The following is a 17,557-nucleotide window of genomic DNA, read 5'->3' as shown; positions in this document are numbered from 1 at the left end:
GAAGAAAGGTCCTGAGAATGTGGAGTTTGTTCCTTTGAGAACAGAGAACGTGAAGCACTTTGTCTCGATAGGATACATGGAGATTTAGTCCATTCCTGTGTCTGCTATTTCCTCTATGACAGCATGTACCCGAATCTGCAGTTCTCAGAACATTTGAACTCTCTTGACAAGTTGCTATGACCAACCCTGGACTTTGCATATGAATAGCTTCATTATAGGTACCCCATCTTCTATGTGGGTTAGCTGATCTCTGATTATTCAATTAACTAACTTTACAATTAGAGAATATTGGAATTCAGAAGGTCAACATGCTTTATGTAAGATTCTAAAGAATGATACGTTTCTGGAATTGGAAATAAAACCAAAGCCTCTCTGAACACTAATCAGAGATGACCTGGCTTCTTATTTATTTATTTGTATTTCAATAGATCTCTCGTCTATGCCATGTATGTAACAGAAGAGCAAATGATGTGTCTGTGTCAGATCATTATCAACATGCAGGGTCCTATTTATCACACAAGAGTTGATTTATTCAAATCTATTGACCCCTACTGCCCCTCTGGGCAGTTGCAGGCTTTTATCTTCATCAAGCCACAGTGAAGTTTGAACTTGATATGAGCAGAGAATTTAGGAAAGAATTTGGAAAAATGACAAAGGCAATTTCACTCTTCTATTGCCAATAGGGGAGAAGTCTCAGGTCAATCCTGCTTTGTTGTACCTTAGTTATATTCTATTTTACACTTAACTAGTTACAACAAGTTTATTATGAAAGTTCAGAGTGCAATTGATAGGAAACTTTGGAGGACTTTGGCTTTGGGTTCAGGAAAGTTCCAGACACTGTTATGAGCCCAGGGAACCATCAGTTGGAGAACAGGAAGTCCTTGGCTCTCCAAGAGACCAGTCTATTTGGAGAGACAGATGTTGAACAAATGTGTGAGTATAATGTTAATGCTGATAGGTATTTTGGATAAAGTGACATTTAAATTATAACCTGAAAGATCAATGTGTTGGCCAAGTGAAAGAGAAGCAAAGAGAAAACACTCTTGGATAATAATAATCAGACATAAAATTAGAAAAGTGGGCAACAAAGTCAGCTTTTGCAAAGTTGTCTATGGAAATTAGGCTCCGGGTTCAAGGAGAGCAAGACTGGGGATCTGTCTAGAATGCTGTGGAGGGAGATTACAGTGAACATGCAGGATAGACACTTGTTAGGGGCCCTCTAGGTCAGCTGCAGATTTCTGTCTGGCCTGAAAGCACAGGATGATGGTTGAAGCATTCCCCATAGGAGACTGACAAGAATGAGTAGGTCAAGGGTAGGAGACTGAGGTGACGGCTGCTGAACTCAGCACTTCCAACTCCCAAATCTTTACAAATCCAGTTCTCAAAGCCAGTGCACCTGCAGATTCTGTCTCCCCTCTGCTTTCTCAAGAAGGAAGGTTTTCTGATTCCCATATACTTGCCTCTCCTCTATGAAAGCCTGCAATCTCTTTGAAAAGTAATTTCTTCAAGAGTGTTCCACACGTCAGAGAATAGCTTTGAAGCTTCACATTCCAGTGTTAGGTTCTGAACCTACTTCTTTACATACAGTTTAGAATTTATGTTTATAAAGGACACTCAGATGCAGGCTGCAACTCTATACCTGGGAAACAAAGTCATTCTAAGGATTCAACCCCTTCCCCAGTCTTGCCCTATGCAACCAGGACACCCTCCCTCTCTGTATGTGTTTGACTGGAACCATGACTGTAGCACTGTCATCCCATTGTTCATTGATTTGCTACAGCACGCACCAGTAACATCTCCACTGTGAGATTTGTTGTTACTGTTTTGGGCATATCAAATATGCAATGCGAAAAACATTTTGCATAGGGGATACTTTCAAGCAATGTTTGGGAGGCCCTCAGGCCCCTCACAGAAATATTCTATTGACTATACTAGAAAATTCAGTGTTCAACCCGCTCGGGTTGGGAGATGCCTGCTGAAAGCAAACTATAGATTAAACACAACAGCCACCCAGTGCCTCCATTGCAAACCACAGCACCCAAAAGGAGAGAGAGAATAAAAGGAAATACCCTGCCACAAAGGTGGGGTGGGGTGGAGGGATGGGATGGGGGGTGGGAGGGATGCTGGGGTCATCGGTGGTGGAGAATGGGCACTGGTGGAGGAGGGATGGGTACTCGAGCATTGTATGACTGAAACACAAACACGAAAATATGTAAATCTGTAACTGTACCCTCACGGTGATCCATTAATAAAAAACATTTAATGAAAATAAAAAAAAGGAATAAAATGAAAAATAAAATTCAGTGTTCAGATCCAGCAGGACTGAGAGCCTTTTAGCAGTATTGGGGAGCATCCAAAGTTATACCCTGTGGTGTTTCGAGGATCATGTGATGCTGGGGATTGAACACAGGGCCTCACTCATGCAAGCTCTCCAACCTTTTGAGCTATATTCTAGTTTCCTAGAAAGAAATCCAGCAGGATCACTTTTATATCCCAGCCGTTATGACTGACTTGCTCGAAGAATGCCCTGCTGCATTTCTTCTTTGTTTTTTTTTTTTAATTTTTTATTGTGGAAAGTTACAAAGTTACAAAGTTTTCAGGTTTAAATCTCAGTTATACAATGCTCGAATACCCATCCCTTCACCAGTGCTCATATTCCACCACCAAGAATCCCAGTATAGCTCCACCCCGCCCCCTCACATCCCAAACACCCCCACGCCCCTAGCCCCCCCACCCTAAGCCCCCCCCCTGCATTTCTTCTTTGAAGTGAAGTCTTTGGAGCTATGCATTACACAGACTGTCAGTGGATAGTCAAGAGAACACCATTTCCAGAGAGCTCAGTACTCATTTATCCTCATCATTATGCCCATTTTAGAGATGGTAAAACCCAGACTTAGAATTTGATCACTACGGACACTGACTTGAGTAGAAACAGTCTGGTTCAAGATCTGACACTAGTGCTACATTTTAATCTAAGTTTTTATTTTTATTTAAATTGTTTTCCTGGTCTTTCAAGTAAATAGTCTAAGTCCATGCTGTAAAGTCAGTATCTAAATGAAAAGGAGAGAATAAGAGAAGGGGGAGAGTTTTTAAAACAAGACTGCAGTATTTGTACAATCATATCTTTCTATGTCAAAGATGGCCATTCTCTAAATAGATATTGAAATAGTGTTATAAAAATTCAAAAGAATTTAAGTCTCTGAAGAGTGCATAGCTTTACTTAGGAATTTTTTCTTTATTAAATTAGTGAACACTATTCAAATTTTTACTACCTCTTCTTCAGCTTTAAATGTGGAGGTAACATGAATATAGTAAGCCTTTTTAGGATCTCACAGAAACTTGAGAACTTTAAAAGGAAGACAATGATTTCTTTACTTATATGTGAATATGAATTTCAGTGTCATGAAAATTAGAGTAGATTTTGTATGAATTAGTATTAGGCTTTTTCTTTGTTTAAGAATATCAAAGAACTCTTCTAATATCAAAGAACTCTTCTATATGCATTTAAATGCATATAAAATGAAGCGCAGACTCTGCTTTCAAAGGAGATTTTTACCAACCTTGTCCAAGAGCTTCTTGTTCCTATCCTTACCCACTCAGTCTTTGTCTTGTCCCTCTGTCTCCACAAACTCTATTCTACCCTTACCTTAACCTTTCTAATCACGTATGCTCTTTCATATCACATTATTTTTAGTGTGGAGAAATAGAAAGGTTTATTTGAAAATAGAGAGGAAAGGAAAAAGAAACTCTCCAGGTGGGGAGGAACATACCATAGAACTAAATGTACCATGTACTTTAAATATATATGTATATGTATATATCATATATGATTGATGTATGAAAATGTATATGATAATTAAAAGATAGTTTAAAGTGTTTCATGCATATCTGGCATCCTCTAGGCCATGAGTTTGATACCTGGCAGCATACAGCCCTTGAATAGTTCCAGGTATAACCCTGGTGGGTCCTAGAACCACTGGCGTTAGTTCCATTGCATCACCAAGTCGAGCACAAAAACTTCAGGCCTGTACTTTGGAATAGTGTATCACTGGGAGTGGTCCTGGATCCCTGGGCACTGCTAGGAAAGCCCCTCCACCCCCAACCAGTAACAAGAAAAAAAACAATGTATATTTTTAATATATGCATTTTTATAATTTTGTGGATAAGTGTGCACCTGTGGAACTATCAATACCTTTAAGGCCGTTCACATTATCCAGCATTTCCCAAAATTCCTTCCTGTCCCTGTTTATTATGGTGATCATGATAATGATTTGTGTTATGAATACTTGACAGAGGATATACCATCTTAAAATAAACATTAAAAATATTGTTTGACCTCGCTATGGTATTAAAATATCATGGAAAAGGATAAGTAGGAAAAATATTGTAAAGGGCACAAATAAGGAACCAATAATCTAGAAAGTTAAGAAATGCTCCTTTAAATAATTATTGCAACTTCAATATATTTTCAAGTTTTAATCCAATATATTAAATATTTATTTTGCTTAACATAATTCTTTTTTTTTATTTTTGGGTCACATCCGGTGATGCACAGGGGTTACTCCTGGCTCTTCACTCAGGAACTGCTACTGGCGGTGCTCAGGGGACCATATGGGATGCTGGGATACGAACCTGGGTTGGCCGCGTGCAAGGCAAAGGCCCTACCAGTTGCGCTATTGCTCCAGCCCTGCTTAACATAATTCTTGATTGGAGCAATAGCACAGTGGGTTGGGCGTTTGCCTTGCATGCGGGCGACCTGGGTTCGATTTCTCCATCCCTCTTGGAGAGCCCAGCAAGCTACCGAGATTATCTTGTCCACATAGTAGAGCTTGGCAAGCTACATGTGGTATATTCGATATGCCAAAAACAGTAACAACAGTCTCACAATGGAGACATTACTGGTGCCCACACAAGCAAATTGATGAACAATGGGACGGGAGAACAGTGCTAAAGTCTTATACTGCATATTTGAGATTTAACTTAATGTTATTGTTGATTTTGGTTCTGTTATTACATAGACTTTAGAAAGAAAGTGTATCTGAACAGAGAATTTTATCTGGAACTCCAATGAATGGCATTTTAAACATAAATGCAAATGAGGATTGAAAACTATTCCAAAAGAATATTGCATCAATCCTCAAATTGATCTCATTCATGGAGAGCCAGAGAAGAACATGCTTCTGTTCCCCTAACAGCTCTCCTTGGGGGCAATTATTGTTCTAAATTTAGACTCAGAAATTTTAATCTTGGGTTAGTAAAGAACATCAGAGGAGCTTCTTTGTGATAATTATAGTGTTAAGATTGGAATTTGGTTTCTCAGGAACATTTCATGACCTGCCAGAGGGATTTTAGTGAATTACTTAGTTAAGGTTAACACTAATTTAGAATTGACTTTATCTTATTTATCCCCACATCTTCTTGACTCTCAAGGTGAATACATCTATTGAGCAATCATTTTTCCTAAGAGATGCACTGATAATGTTACTCTTTATAAAGAGGGTATGTCAAGGTGATGCTATGTTTGGAGGGTTTATATTATCAATTCTACCAAGTCCAGAAATAATGGAATTTAAACCCAGAGTGTTGCACATGCATTGACTCAGCATTTGTCTTTCAAGTGAACTTGAATACTTATGTCTACACTCTTCGAGATTCTTTCCTCTGTGCTCCCTCAAATAACAGTAGAATTTACTCCCTTGTGCTCCTATTGGATATTACATGTTATTATTGACATTACAGATATTGCTGATATCTGTCTGTCTGCATGCCCTGCTCTAATTCATATGCCATACAACCTCCAAGGAATTGAAGGACTGGCATTTCCTCTGCTTGAAGATACATTGTATTATCCTTATAACCCCCTTGTCCACATTCACCTAGCTAAAATTTCCTTATCTCTCTATATCCACAGATTAGTCTTCTGAAAGATTTTCATTGATTTCACAAGCTAAAATGACACTTTTCCCAATTGTCTCACAGAAATGAATCATCTTATGTCATGAAAGTCATATAAACCAGTCTCCTCAAGATCTTCCAGGCTCTCTCCTTTCTCACTGTAAATCTCTAGTCTTTATAATGCCTACAGCACCCCCACAGGTTCTTCGGGGGTACTATAAATATTTCATTTCCCTCTTTCACATGATTCATCTGACTTCATATGTTACTCACTCCTTTTTCTTAGACAAGCTAGAACTTTGAGACCCTAGTAACAGCTGAAATACAAGTAAACAACTTCCTATCTTCTTCATGCCTTTATACAATTTTCTCTTTACAATAAGACCAACAAAGTTACCCTATTTTAAGCTAGAGTAAGCCACTTCTTTCCACTCCTAGTCTATTTTTCATTTCATTTCATTTTCTGGCACATACTATTTTCTATTAAGTTATATAGTTTACTTACATTACTAACCTGTTCCCTTTCTTTATTAAAGGTAAGTTTTATATGGGTGAGTATACTTATTTGTTTGTTATGAACCCTCACTGTAATGGAACACAAGTAATCTTTAGTAAATGTGTTTAAAAGACTGGAATGATAGCACTGCAGGTAGGCCATTTGCCTTGCACGTGGCTGACCCGGGTTCGATTCCTCCATCCCTCTTGGAGAGCCCAGCAAGCTACTGAGAGTATCCTGCCCACAGGGCAGAGCCTGGCAAGCTACCCGTGGCCTATTCGATGTGCCCAAAACAGTAACAAGTTTCACAATGGATACGTTACTGGTGCCCGCTCGAGCAAATTGATGAACAATGGGATGACAGTGCTACAGTGCTACAGTTTAAAAGAATGAGCTCTGCTCTTGCTGTATCAAAATTTTCCCCCATTGCTCATCAAATCATAAGCATTTTGGGAGCTGGAGAGACAGTACAGTAAATGAGGCACTTACTTTGCATGTGGCAAACCAAGAATTGAGCCCCAGTACTCCATATGGTCCCCCTGAGACCTGTCAGTAGTGATATCTGAGTGCAGAGCCAGTAGTAAGCACTGAATACCACTAGGTGTGGTCTAAAGCTCACCACACACACACACACACACACACACACACACACACACACACACACACACACTAAAATCTTTGAATGCAGGGATTGCCTTCCACTATCATTTCTATTTAAAATATTTCACACATTTTCTGAAAATTATGGGATCATAAATATTTTCTAGTACATATATTCATCTCTAAATTTGTCATCTCAAAGCTTTTGCAATCACACCATGCCAAACTACAACATGAGTTTTCTTAGAGAAGAAGCTTCCCCATAAACTCTTATGACATCGGAGATTTCCGAAGGTGACAAGTTAAATATAGATTGATATAGTGAACATCTCTTCTGCAGAATCAAAGGTTAAGAATTTACCAGTGTTTGGTTATTTTTTCTCCCAGTATCAATATGTGGGACATCTTCTTAGTAAGTGGGGGGGACTCAAAAGAAGTCTGGGAATTGTAAGCTTGAAAAATAATACCTTGCCTCTTGTAACTTCTCTTTTCCTTTTTTCCCTCAGAGCTCTGCCAGCTATGATGCAGTGGGTCCGCACGCAGAAACCAGGAGAAAGTGGCATCAATATTGTCACTGCTGATTTTGTAGAACTCGGTGATTTCATCAGCACTGTCATAAAGCTCAACTACATCTTTGATGAAGAAGCCAACACCTGATAGTGTCATTTGGAGTATCCGTGAATAAGATAGAGAAGACTCATCGTTTAGGCATATTATCTATAAACACTGAGTCTCAGAGGGGATTAGGCTGATAGTGGGTGGGAGAAAGGGGAAATCCATTACTCCCGTGATGATTATGGTATTCTGCATTACTATAAATATTTCATTTCCCATTTAATGAGCAAAATCTACCGCTAGTGTTAGGGATAAAAAGACCAGTGAACTTTTGTTTTTCAAAATTAGTCTTTGTAATGTGATACTCATGAGTGTTTGCTTGATTGCATTTCTGGTTTCAACCTAGGGTCCCTCCATTGTCTGCATCTTCTGAATCTTTCTGCTCCTGCTCTTGCTCGCTCTTCTTAGCAGATGCTGTGTGGGAATCAAAAACAGTTGAATACCCAATATAACGTGTATTACATTATTGTACTGAAATTTATTGTGGGACTTGTCTTAATAATATTCTCTAGTAATTGTCATTTGAACAATCAGTGCTAACTGTTGGTCATTGAGAATATGCATCAAATCCGTTTCCCTGCATCAGTGAGTGCTCTTGGAGGCCGTGATCAGTAACTTTGGTATTATATGAAAATAATCGTGTTTCACAGTATTTATATGTAAGGCAGCTATAAATAAAGATTAAAAACTTTATCTGGAATAACTACTAGTGCCAAGTCCATAGTGAAAATAGGGGAAAGAGAAAAATGCCACTTTAATGAAGGAATAATATTCTCCTAGAATTTTCCATTAAAGAAAAAAATTAAGAGTGCTAAAATCACAAAAGTGAAAAATACTTTTACCAACAGGTCTCCTGAGAATTCTCTTAATTTAGAGAAAAAAGGAAGAAAAAGAAGAAAACAACAAGACATTGTGTGAGCTTCCCTAGCAAACTGGGATTTCCAAATATGTAATTCTACATCCGAAACTTTGAGGAATATGCTTTAAGAAGCTTTGATTTAAGGTTTTTCACTTTTTAAATTGAGGTTGAACAGGAGGAGGAGGAGGAGAAATACAGAAGTGCTTTTGAAACTGTGCCCATGAAATTTCAAATATCCATAAAACATCTTTAGGAGATCTTTAAATATGTATGACCTAGGCAGACTTGTTTAAAATTGACAATGACTCATCAATTCTGACTTCCATCCTACACTGTGGTTGAGAGTAAGGAAGAGGTCAATCTTTTCCATAAGGGTTTGTAGTTCAACATTGAATTATGACTTCTCAATCTATAGGGGAAGAAAAAGATAATGCAACTTTGAGTTCTGCTTCCGTGTTAGAATTTTTGTGAAATCTGATAACTCTAAAATAATCTTAAAAGCAGCACAAGATCTCTTTCCTATGTGCCACACAAGATTAGTGTGAGGCATTTATAAACATCTACAAAATTTGCTCAACTTCTTATCATTATAAAATATTTTATCTTCATGTGTAGAAATAATCTAAAAACCTAAAACTTTTTTGGTGAAAACATAGTGCACAAAAAAGGAGGGCTATAGCAAAATAAAAGCATGTCCTCAACACTTACTTTATTTCAATGTAGGATGTGTGGTTCGTTCTCCTAGACCTAGGTAAGGGAAATGATTTCAAGACCAACTATGTCATGATTATAATCAAAAGTTGATTATAAGAGTACAATTATTATCATAAAGTAGTATTTATTAGCAACTGCAGGGAGGGAATAGAAATTATTTGCATTGATGAGAATGTTAATGAAGTGTGCGGGTGTGCATGATAGACCAAGTAGCATGTATCTTACACACAGCAGGTATGATGTATATTCCAGTTGTGTGTATATGTCTCATTATACACAATTTACCAATATACCCACTCCTGTGCAGGCAGACAAACACAAATACACATAAACAGACAAAACATATATACAACCACAATTATTCTCTTTAAGTGAAAATATGGTAATGCTAAGCTGTTTACTTTTTTAAGACAAAAATTTTTAACAAAGTGTGGAAAAGTATATGACCATTCCAATTAGAGTAACTGATCATATTCAAATATTTTTGTAAAAATATTCTATCATGGAACTTATTTACAGATAGATTTTTTTCATCTTACTTTTTCTTCTCTCGTAGTTGCATTATATTAATATTTCTTACTTGTTTTTTATGTTAAATTGAATATGAATCCATTTTCAACAACTATAGATTATTGAGTTTATGTCCTATAAATTTTCTTTGGGGGAAGATTTTTTTCTCTGATTATTCATTATATATCACTCAGGAGGATACTTATAACCAAGCAAACTTGCAATGAGACAAGGATTCAACTTACAAATATGACAGAAAACATCTTTCAAAATATATTAATGGTAAAACTGCATAAAATATAGAGGTAACTATGTTGGGTTTTTCCCCTTGAATTTAGATGCTTTATTATAATGTTTGCTTAGAATTAGCTTTGTCATATTTGTCTTTTGGGTGCTGGAAGAAACAAACATACTGAAGCATTAGACTAATTGTGCAGTTGCATAACTGGAGAAAGCTTTTAATTTCTGCTAATGATATGCATACAGAAACCTTGTTTGACTAAAGATACTTAGAAGTCAATGTGATGGTTTCCCTGTGGACATGCAATACCTGTGGAATAAGCAGTGAGAGCAAATGGATTCGCCTTAATTTCTAAAGGAGGGAGCAGGTAGAAACGAGCCTTGTCTCCTTTAGTTCAAAGTAGAGGTTACTCAGAAGGATTTCTTGGAAAGAAGAATGGAGAGAAGTACCTTTGACTGTCTTCTGACCATTGACCCTCTGTAGGGCATGCTTGGGAGCAGGCTGTGGGCCTTAAATAAAGAGGTCAGGGTGAAGACTAGTGACTCTCAGCCAGAATTTACCCTTTTATCTATGCTCTTTTGTCTTAGCTGGGCATTGTCTTACCAGAAAGATGGGAGCTCAAGGGCTATAAATAGGCCCCCAGTGAGTAAAACCTACATCTTGATGCACTTTTGTTTGTTTGCTTCTTAAGACTTTATGTCACAAGACCTGAAAGGTAAAAAACAAAAACAAAATCCAAATTTTACAGACTTTCTTGCTGCAGGAAATCAAAGGAGTGGGTGATATATGGAAAAATATGCAAAGAATCTCATTTGGGGGTTTTACTTCCTATCTATAATGTTGAAGGACCATGATGGGGAATAGTCCTGCCATGATTGTTTATGTCTCCCTGATTACTACACAATCACATGAATGCAGAGAATGAGGAGGCATCTTTTTAAAGCCTTAGGATATTCTCTATGATGACCTCAATATTTACTTTCAGCCATACCTAGAAAACTTACTTTTCATGGAGCGTCACCTAACAGTGAATGTATTAGAGCATAAAGTGTTTTGGCATTTATGTGCCTGTGTACACACACACACACACACACACGCACACACACACACAAATGGCATGCACATCTCATACATACTATTCAAATAGAAGTTGCACTCTAATCACTCAACCTGTTCTGTTACCAGATTAAATCTTAAAATCATTATCTTCTACATTAGTAGGTAAGAACACTGAATACATATTTAAGAGAATAATCACCACTAGAAAACCAACAAAAAATGAGACCATCATAAATAAGAAATCCCTAGCAGTAGTAGTAGTAATGTAAATGCATTGTCAATTATACTTCAAGATGGAGAATCTAAGGTGAGCCTAAGTATAAATTACAAAAATGTCATCTTTACTTAAAGTTGTCTTGAGTTCTTTGAGGTTCTGGCTTGCTTTTGCCAGAATTATCTGTTCAGATTTACCCCTGTTAGGATTCCTGACTGGAAAGCTGAAAGTCTCAGGAAATGTATGTTTTGATGAATTTTTCAGTTCTAGTTTTATTGGTTCAGTGACACACTCTTATAACCTGTGGTGGCTTATTCAAAGAGGAGTTCCATAGGTTAAGTGCTTGCATTTTGAATTACTAATAGAAAATAATGCAGTGTCCCTCAGGATATGTTAAACAAGGTTTTTACAAGTATTTTATTTTACAGCACTTTAGTCTTTTTTGACTAGATTTCAGTGACACAATGGTGTAAGTGCTTATATTTGCCATAATTTATTGGTGGCTCCTGTGTTACATACAGTTTTAAATAATGCTCTAAATTGTTTGTTTTCCCAATGACAACCAGAAAATGTTGTGTAAGATTTGTAAAATGTGTCGCCCATTTAGAAGTGTGCAATTTTTATTTCATTTGTGATACTATTTTATAGGCATTATCCTAAATGTACATTTGTATGAGTCAAAATACGTGCTTGTATGTGGTATGTGTGCATAAGTAAATTGTATCTTATTAAAAATCAAACTTATCCTAAAGAAAAAGGGCACATTATGACCAGCCTTAATTCATTGCCATCTTTTGTTATTACAATTTGGAATTAAAATTTAAAGAGAAATTATGTTAGTTTTTATTGTTGTTTAAAATGGCCTTTTGGAATTCATTTAGAGTTTATCTGAGTTCCACAAGCTAATGTTCCATTTTGTGGGGCACCGCTTTGCTTTTCAAGTTTTTAATGTCAATTTATGAACTTTATTAACTAACAGAGAATAAACTGACACTAATTGTATCAGCAACAGAACCAGTGTACTTAGAAAACTGCTCCCAGACATGGAACCCATTTTACTTGTAGTGATGTTTCCTTTAAACTAGAAAAGTTCTGTAAAATTTTTTTCTGTATACTGTTACTCTTTAAAAATCAGATTTTCTGGGGGCTGGAGTGATAGCACAGCGGGTAGGTCATTTGCCTTGCACGCGGCCGACCCGGGTTCAATTCCCAGAATCCCATATGGTCCCCTGAGCACCGCCAGGAGTGATTCCTGAGTGCAGAGCCAGGAGTAACCCCTGTGCATTGCCGGGTGTGACCCAAAAAAGCAAAAAAAAAAAAAAAATAGATTTTCTTTAATATTTACTCAGAAAAAAAACATCTTTTTTAAAGTTCAATTTCTCTTTCTTCCATAGGGGTAACCAGAAAATTCAGTGCTCATGTATGCACTCATTAACACATTAGCACTAGTTATTTCATTCAGGTTAAAACTGGCCACCAAAAGGCCAGAGTGATAGTACAGCGGGTAGAGTATTTGCCTTGCATGCTGCCAACCTGGGTTCCATGCCTGGCACCACATATAGTCCCCCACGCACTTCAGGAGTGATCCCTGAGTGCAGAGCCAGAAGTAAGCCCTTAGCACTGCCAGGTGTGGCCCAACCCCAACTCTTCACGCCCCCCCCCCAAACAATAAGATCACCTATGGAATTATAGACCAGTTGAGAAGAATGGCTCTCTCCTGACTGCCTGAAGAATACAGATGAGACTGAAGTGTAGGTTATAGCCTTGCATGACCTGGAGACTGAGCAGGAGGTGGGCAGCAAGTAGGATATAGCATATGCATCCTGTCAAGAAAGCCAGAACCCGACAGAGAGACTTTCCAAAGAAAGTTACAATAACCAGCACTTTTTTTCTAAGGAAATGAAAAGCCCAAGATACCCCAGAGTAAGAACAATAATATCTGAAGCCAATTTCTAGATCAGTTTGCATGGAAAAAAAAATCATGGTCGAATCTCTGAAATAGAGTATTCAGTTTTGTATTGTATCGACTATTGTATCTAGCAGTGAATCCTTGACATAGTTTGCATGTGAATATAGTCTTAGAAAATTTTTAGTATCTACCTCCTCTTCAGAAATTCCCGTAAATGATAAGACAATAGAAATAAATTCTACCACAAGGCCCCTAGCCACACACATTTGTGTTGATTTGCTTCATTTCTAAAGGATGGAAATTTGCAAAGCTGGTGACATTTTCTTCGTTAAGCACCAGAAATTCACCAGAAGGAAATAGATCTGTGCCTTCTCTTTTTAGGATCTGGTCATTGATACTTTAATAAATGTGATGTGAAGAAAATACAAGCCTACAGTTCCGTTTAGCAAATGTGAATTTTTTGATAAGATTGTGTTCTTAATGTAAAACAGTTTCTTTGTATCCAGTGAAATGCTTAATAAAGTCCTGGTACCAGTTATCTTTTTTATTATTATTATTATTTTAGATTCATCAGTGCTTCATTATAAGTTTCAAAAGTGGATCACTTAAATAGGACATGACTCAGTACTACAGAAAATATAATTCTTTTTAAAAATATGAATCATCATGTTAGGCTATCCTATTTAAAAAGAAAATATTTCCTATCACTAAAGGCTTTGCATGAGACATTCATTATATTAAAATTAGGTACTCAGCAGTCCAATAATCTTAGTCTCTGGTACTCCTACAAAGACGACCTTTATCTATATTATATAAAAGTTAATATAGTGTATTAATATTATAAAAGTTTTAAAAATGTACTTTTACTAAATTTCAGCTATGTCAAATGTATAAAATATTATTTCAGAAATGAAGTTTTTTTCTTACCAAACAAGCCCTATGTGTTGGCATTCAAATAAATAATCCTTAAAACAAAATTTAAGCTTATATTAATATTATAAAAACAATCAGGAAAAAATGTGATCTGAGATACTTGGGGATAAACGTATCAACGAGTCCCACAAAATGTCTGCTTGTTATATTGATTCATAACACTAGAGTATATTTATTTATAAAGTTAAAACTATTTCTACATTTATGAAATAATATAAATGTCAAAGCTTCACATATCACATCTTTAATATACCATCCTTAATATAGCATTACTATAGTTTTGTTATAATCATTATTCTTTTATTCATCAAACATTTTCCAAATACCTGCTATACAGTAGGCTTCATGCTAAGCACTATAAAATATTTCTAAAATCTTCCTTAGAAAAATGAATGAACATCTCTGATAGTTTCTCACTAGAGCAAACAAGTGGTGTCATTTTGTCTTCCAAGCAAACAAAAATTCTCAACTGACTTTTTCAAAATAATATTTCCTGAAAACCCAAAAAGGGGGACAGTTTCTACAAAGAGTATAATTTGAAATCAGTTGGTTATGGCTCAAAATGTGAAGAATGCTTTCTCATCTTTTCCTCCCACAGTCCCTATCACTGTACAAAATACCGCACAAGATAACCTCAGTTGTCACATACTATCTGGAACTCTAAAACAGAAAAGGAGAGTTTTATTCCCTATCATTCATCCTCTAATAGCACTTCAGATGAAACTAATTTTTTTCAGTGAAAGAGACTGACCTGGACCCACACAAGATAAAAGTGGTGATGCTTCCTAGATCAAAGGAGTAAAAAAATCATTTGGAATTAGAAGAATATTTCTTTTGAAGTGGAAACTCACACTATGACATGATGGGAGCTTTCACCATTGGGTCTCAAAGTGATTCAATACGTATTCTTGATAATGAGTTATAATAGCAGCCACATTGGAATTAAGTGGCAAGAAGTGAACCCAAATGTAACCACATGCTTTCAACTATATTCACCCTTTATTCCTGTGGATAGAAATATTCCTGGAACTCTCCGGAACTTTTAGGCAGAGGGGAACCACATTAAACTCTTAAAATTGAGATTTAGTGCCCTCAATGTCAGTAAAACAGGATAGTGAAGATGCAAGCAGTTCTCAAAGCACTCCTTGGCAGAAAGTTTATGCTCTACACACACCTTCTTCCTCATAGGAATGTGTAATCTTGACCTATGGGAGCTTTGCTGAGAAAATATTATGAAAAAAAACGTTTTGTCTCTACACAGCTGCTCAGCTATAATTAAATTGTGCTCTTTTGTTTTGAGGGGGAGACATGTACTCACACACAGGTTACTATTTTGACATGGGAAAAGGCAGAAAAATATTGATTTACAATCAGTAATCCTTTTCTCATTGGACTATCACACTGAATATTTTACTTAAGCCTTGAAGGTAAGAAACACATAGCTATTTATGTCTAATCAGGACATGTTAAGTTATTAACGTGTTTATAAATAAATTATTGCTTGGTATGACCCAATTAAATGGTGCACAAGTGCTGTTATGATTAAGACAGTATTCTCTACTTTTTTTCATTCATTGGTTAGATACTGACATTAAGAAAGACTGGAAGGAAGGGATACCATGTGGCTTTCTCCAAGGGCAGAAAGACTCACTCTGTGAAGTCAATTCATGATAAATCCTTCAAAAGAATATTTAACCAGGAAAACTTGGCTTATAATACATGTAATTAAAAGGGACTGGGAAAGGGTTCAGGTGAGGGTTACATTTCAAGTTTTAACAAAATATTTGGTTAAGTTTTCCCACTCCTCATCTGGTTGTAGGTACAAGTAGAATTGCAGTGAATATGTTAACTAAAATTCTACAGACTCTTCCTTCTGCCCAAGATCTCTGTTCTCACACAGTTTTTGGAGGACTGTCATCCTGCTCAGACTTTCCTGAATTCACAGTCGGTGTTTCCCAGGTGCTTAACAAAAATCTCTATGACTCTGGTACATCTTCCTGCTACCTTTCTCTCTTACTGCCCATCGGGAGCTGTCTTTGTATCTTCTCCACCGAACACAGAGCAGCCGGCTCAGCTGGCACTCCGTATGCCGGATGAGCTGCATCACAGTGTTTAAGTCCTCAAGTACCCAAAGCGTCTGCACCTAAATGAAGGAGGTAAGAAATTGTCTTTGTATTGCACTATAATAGGCATTTGTGCAGCAATTTTTTTTTTGGGGGGGTCACACCCGGCGATGCACAGGGGTCACTCCTGGTTCATGCATTCAGGAATTACTCCTGGTGGTGCTTGGGGGACCATATGGGATGCTGGGATTCGAACCCGGGTTGGCCGCGTGCAAGGCAAACGCCCTACCCGCTGTGCTATTGCTATTGCTCCAGCCCCTGTGCGGCAATTTTTAACTAGCATCAGGTGTGGATAGCTCATTCAACTTTTGGATATGATCCTCCTTTCTCTCTCTGTCTCTAATCTATGGAATAGACTGAAAACTTAATTCTAGTAACAGTTTTATGCTGATCTCAAGTCATTGCTCCTCTCTGAGAACCATGATTTTGTTCCTGTGAAATTGCTCTTCGGACTTCTCTTGAAAAATGATCCTATTTGAGTGCTGGGTTCTTGTAAAAAATGTGTCTCAGATACTCAGCCTCTCTCAGTTCTCTTATTTAGAGTCATTTTAGTTCCCCAGCTTCAGGTGGCCTAAAAGAAGTAGCAGATCTTGCCAGCAGCCATCACCACACAAGAAAGGAAAATTCCAGTATTGAGATGGCAACTGTCAAAATTCACCAAAGGGCCAAGGTTCACCATGAATTATTTGCAGAGTTTAGAATAGAGACTGGATCTTCAAATATTTCTTACTTTAGAGAAACATTTACAAAAAAGGTAAATCTTACCACCCAATGCATTGCAAAATGCCTTTTATAAGAGAAGCTCCAATTACTTTGCATTTGTGTCTCTATCTATGTGTGGAAAATTACCCTGAGGGATCTCTGTGGAAAATACTAAAAATCTCCAGAGCTATACCTATCAAACATTATTATTTATATGATCACCATATCTTATCAAAATGCAGGTAGAGATATGACAAGGCAGAGGGATGGCTGCCAGGTGTTCTTTTGGACACGCACCCTGATGACACAAATGCCATTGGTACAAGGATCCCATTTTGTGTAGTTACATGGGCAGAGTCTGGCAAGCTACCCATGGCGTATTCGATATGCCAAAAATAGCACAATAAGTCTCACAGTGGAGACATTACTGGTGCCCGCTCAAGCCAATTGATGAGCAATGGGATGACAGTGACAGTGATACAGTGATACATGGACTGGAGCGATAGCACAGTGGGTGGGGTGTTTGCCTTGAACACGGTCGACCCAGGTTGAATTCCTCTGTCCCTCTCAGAAAGCCCAGCAAGCTACCAAGAGTATCCCGCCCACACTATATGCTACCTGGGGCATATTTGATATACCAAAAACAGTAACAAGTCTCACAATGGAGATGTTACTGGTGCCCACTCG

General features: G+C 37.3%; 1 protein-coding gene across 1 annotated transcript in view; it reads left to right on the top strand.

The window, feature by feature from the left end:
• PLCXD3 (phosphatidylinositol specific phospholipase C X domain containing 3) overlaps positions 1-13,648 on the top strand; it is a 159,119-nt gene extending 145,471 nt beyond the window's left edge. Inside the window, exon 3 of the mRNA XM_004605535.2 lies at positions 7,498-13,648. Within this exon, the coding sequence (XP_004605592.1) occupies positions 7,498-7,648 (151 nt within the window). The 3' untranslated portion in view covers positions 7,649-13,648. The remainder of the gene's footprint in view (positions 1-7,497) is intronic.
• Positions 13,649-17,557: the final 3,909 nt, after the last annotated feature.

The sequence above is a fragment of the Sorex araneus genome, chromosome 1 (assembly GCF_027595985.1).
Source record: "Sorex araneus isolate mSorAra2 chromosome 1, mSorAra2.pri, whole genome shotgun sequence".
NCBI classification, from domain to species: Eukaryota; Metazoa; Chordata; class Mammalia; order Eulipotyphla; family Soricidae; genus Sorex; species Sorex araneus.
Note: the sequence above shows the minus strand (reverse complement) of the source record. Positions and strands in the feature narration are given on the sequence as shown.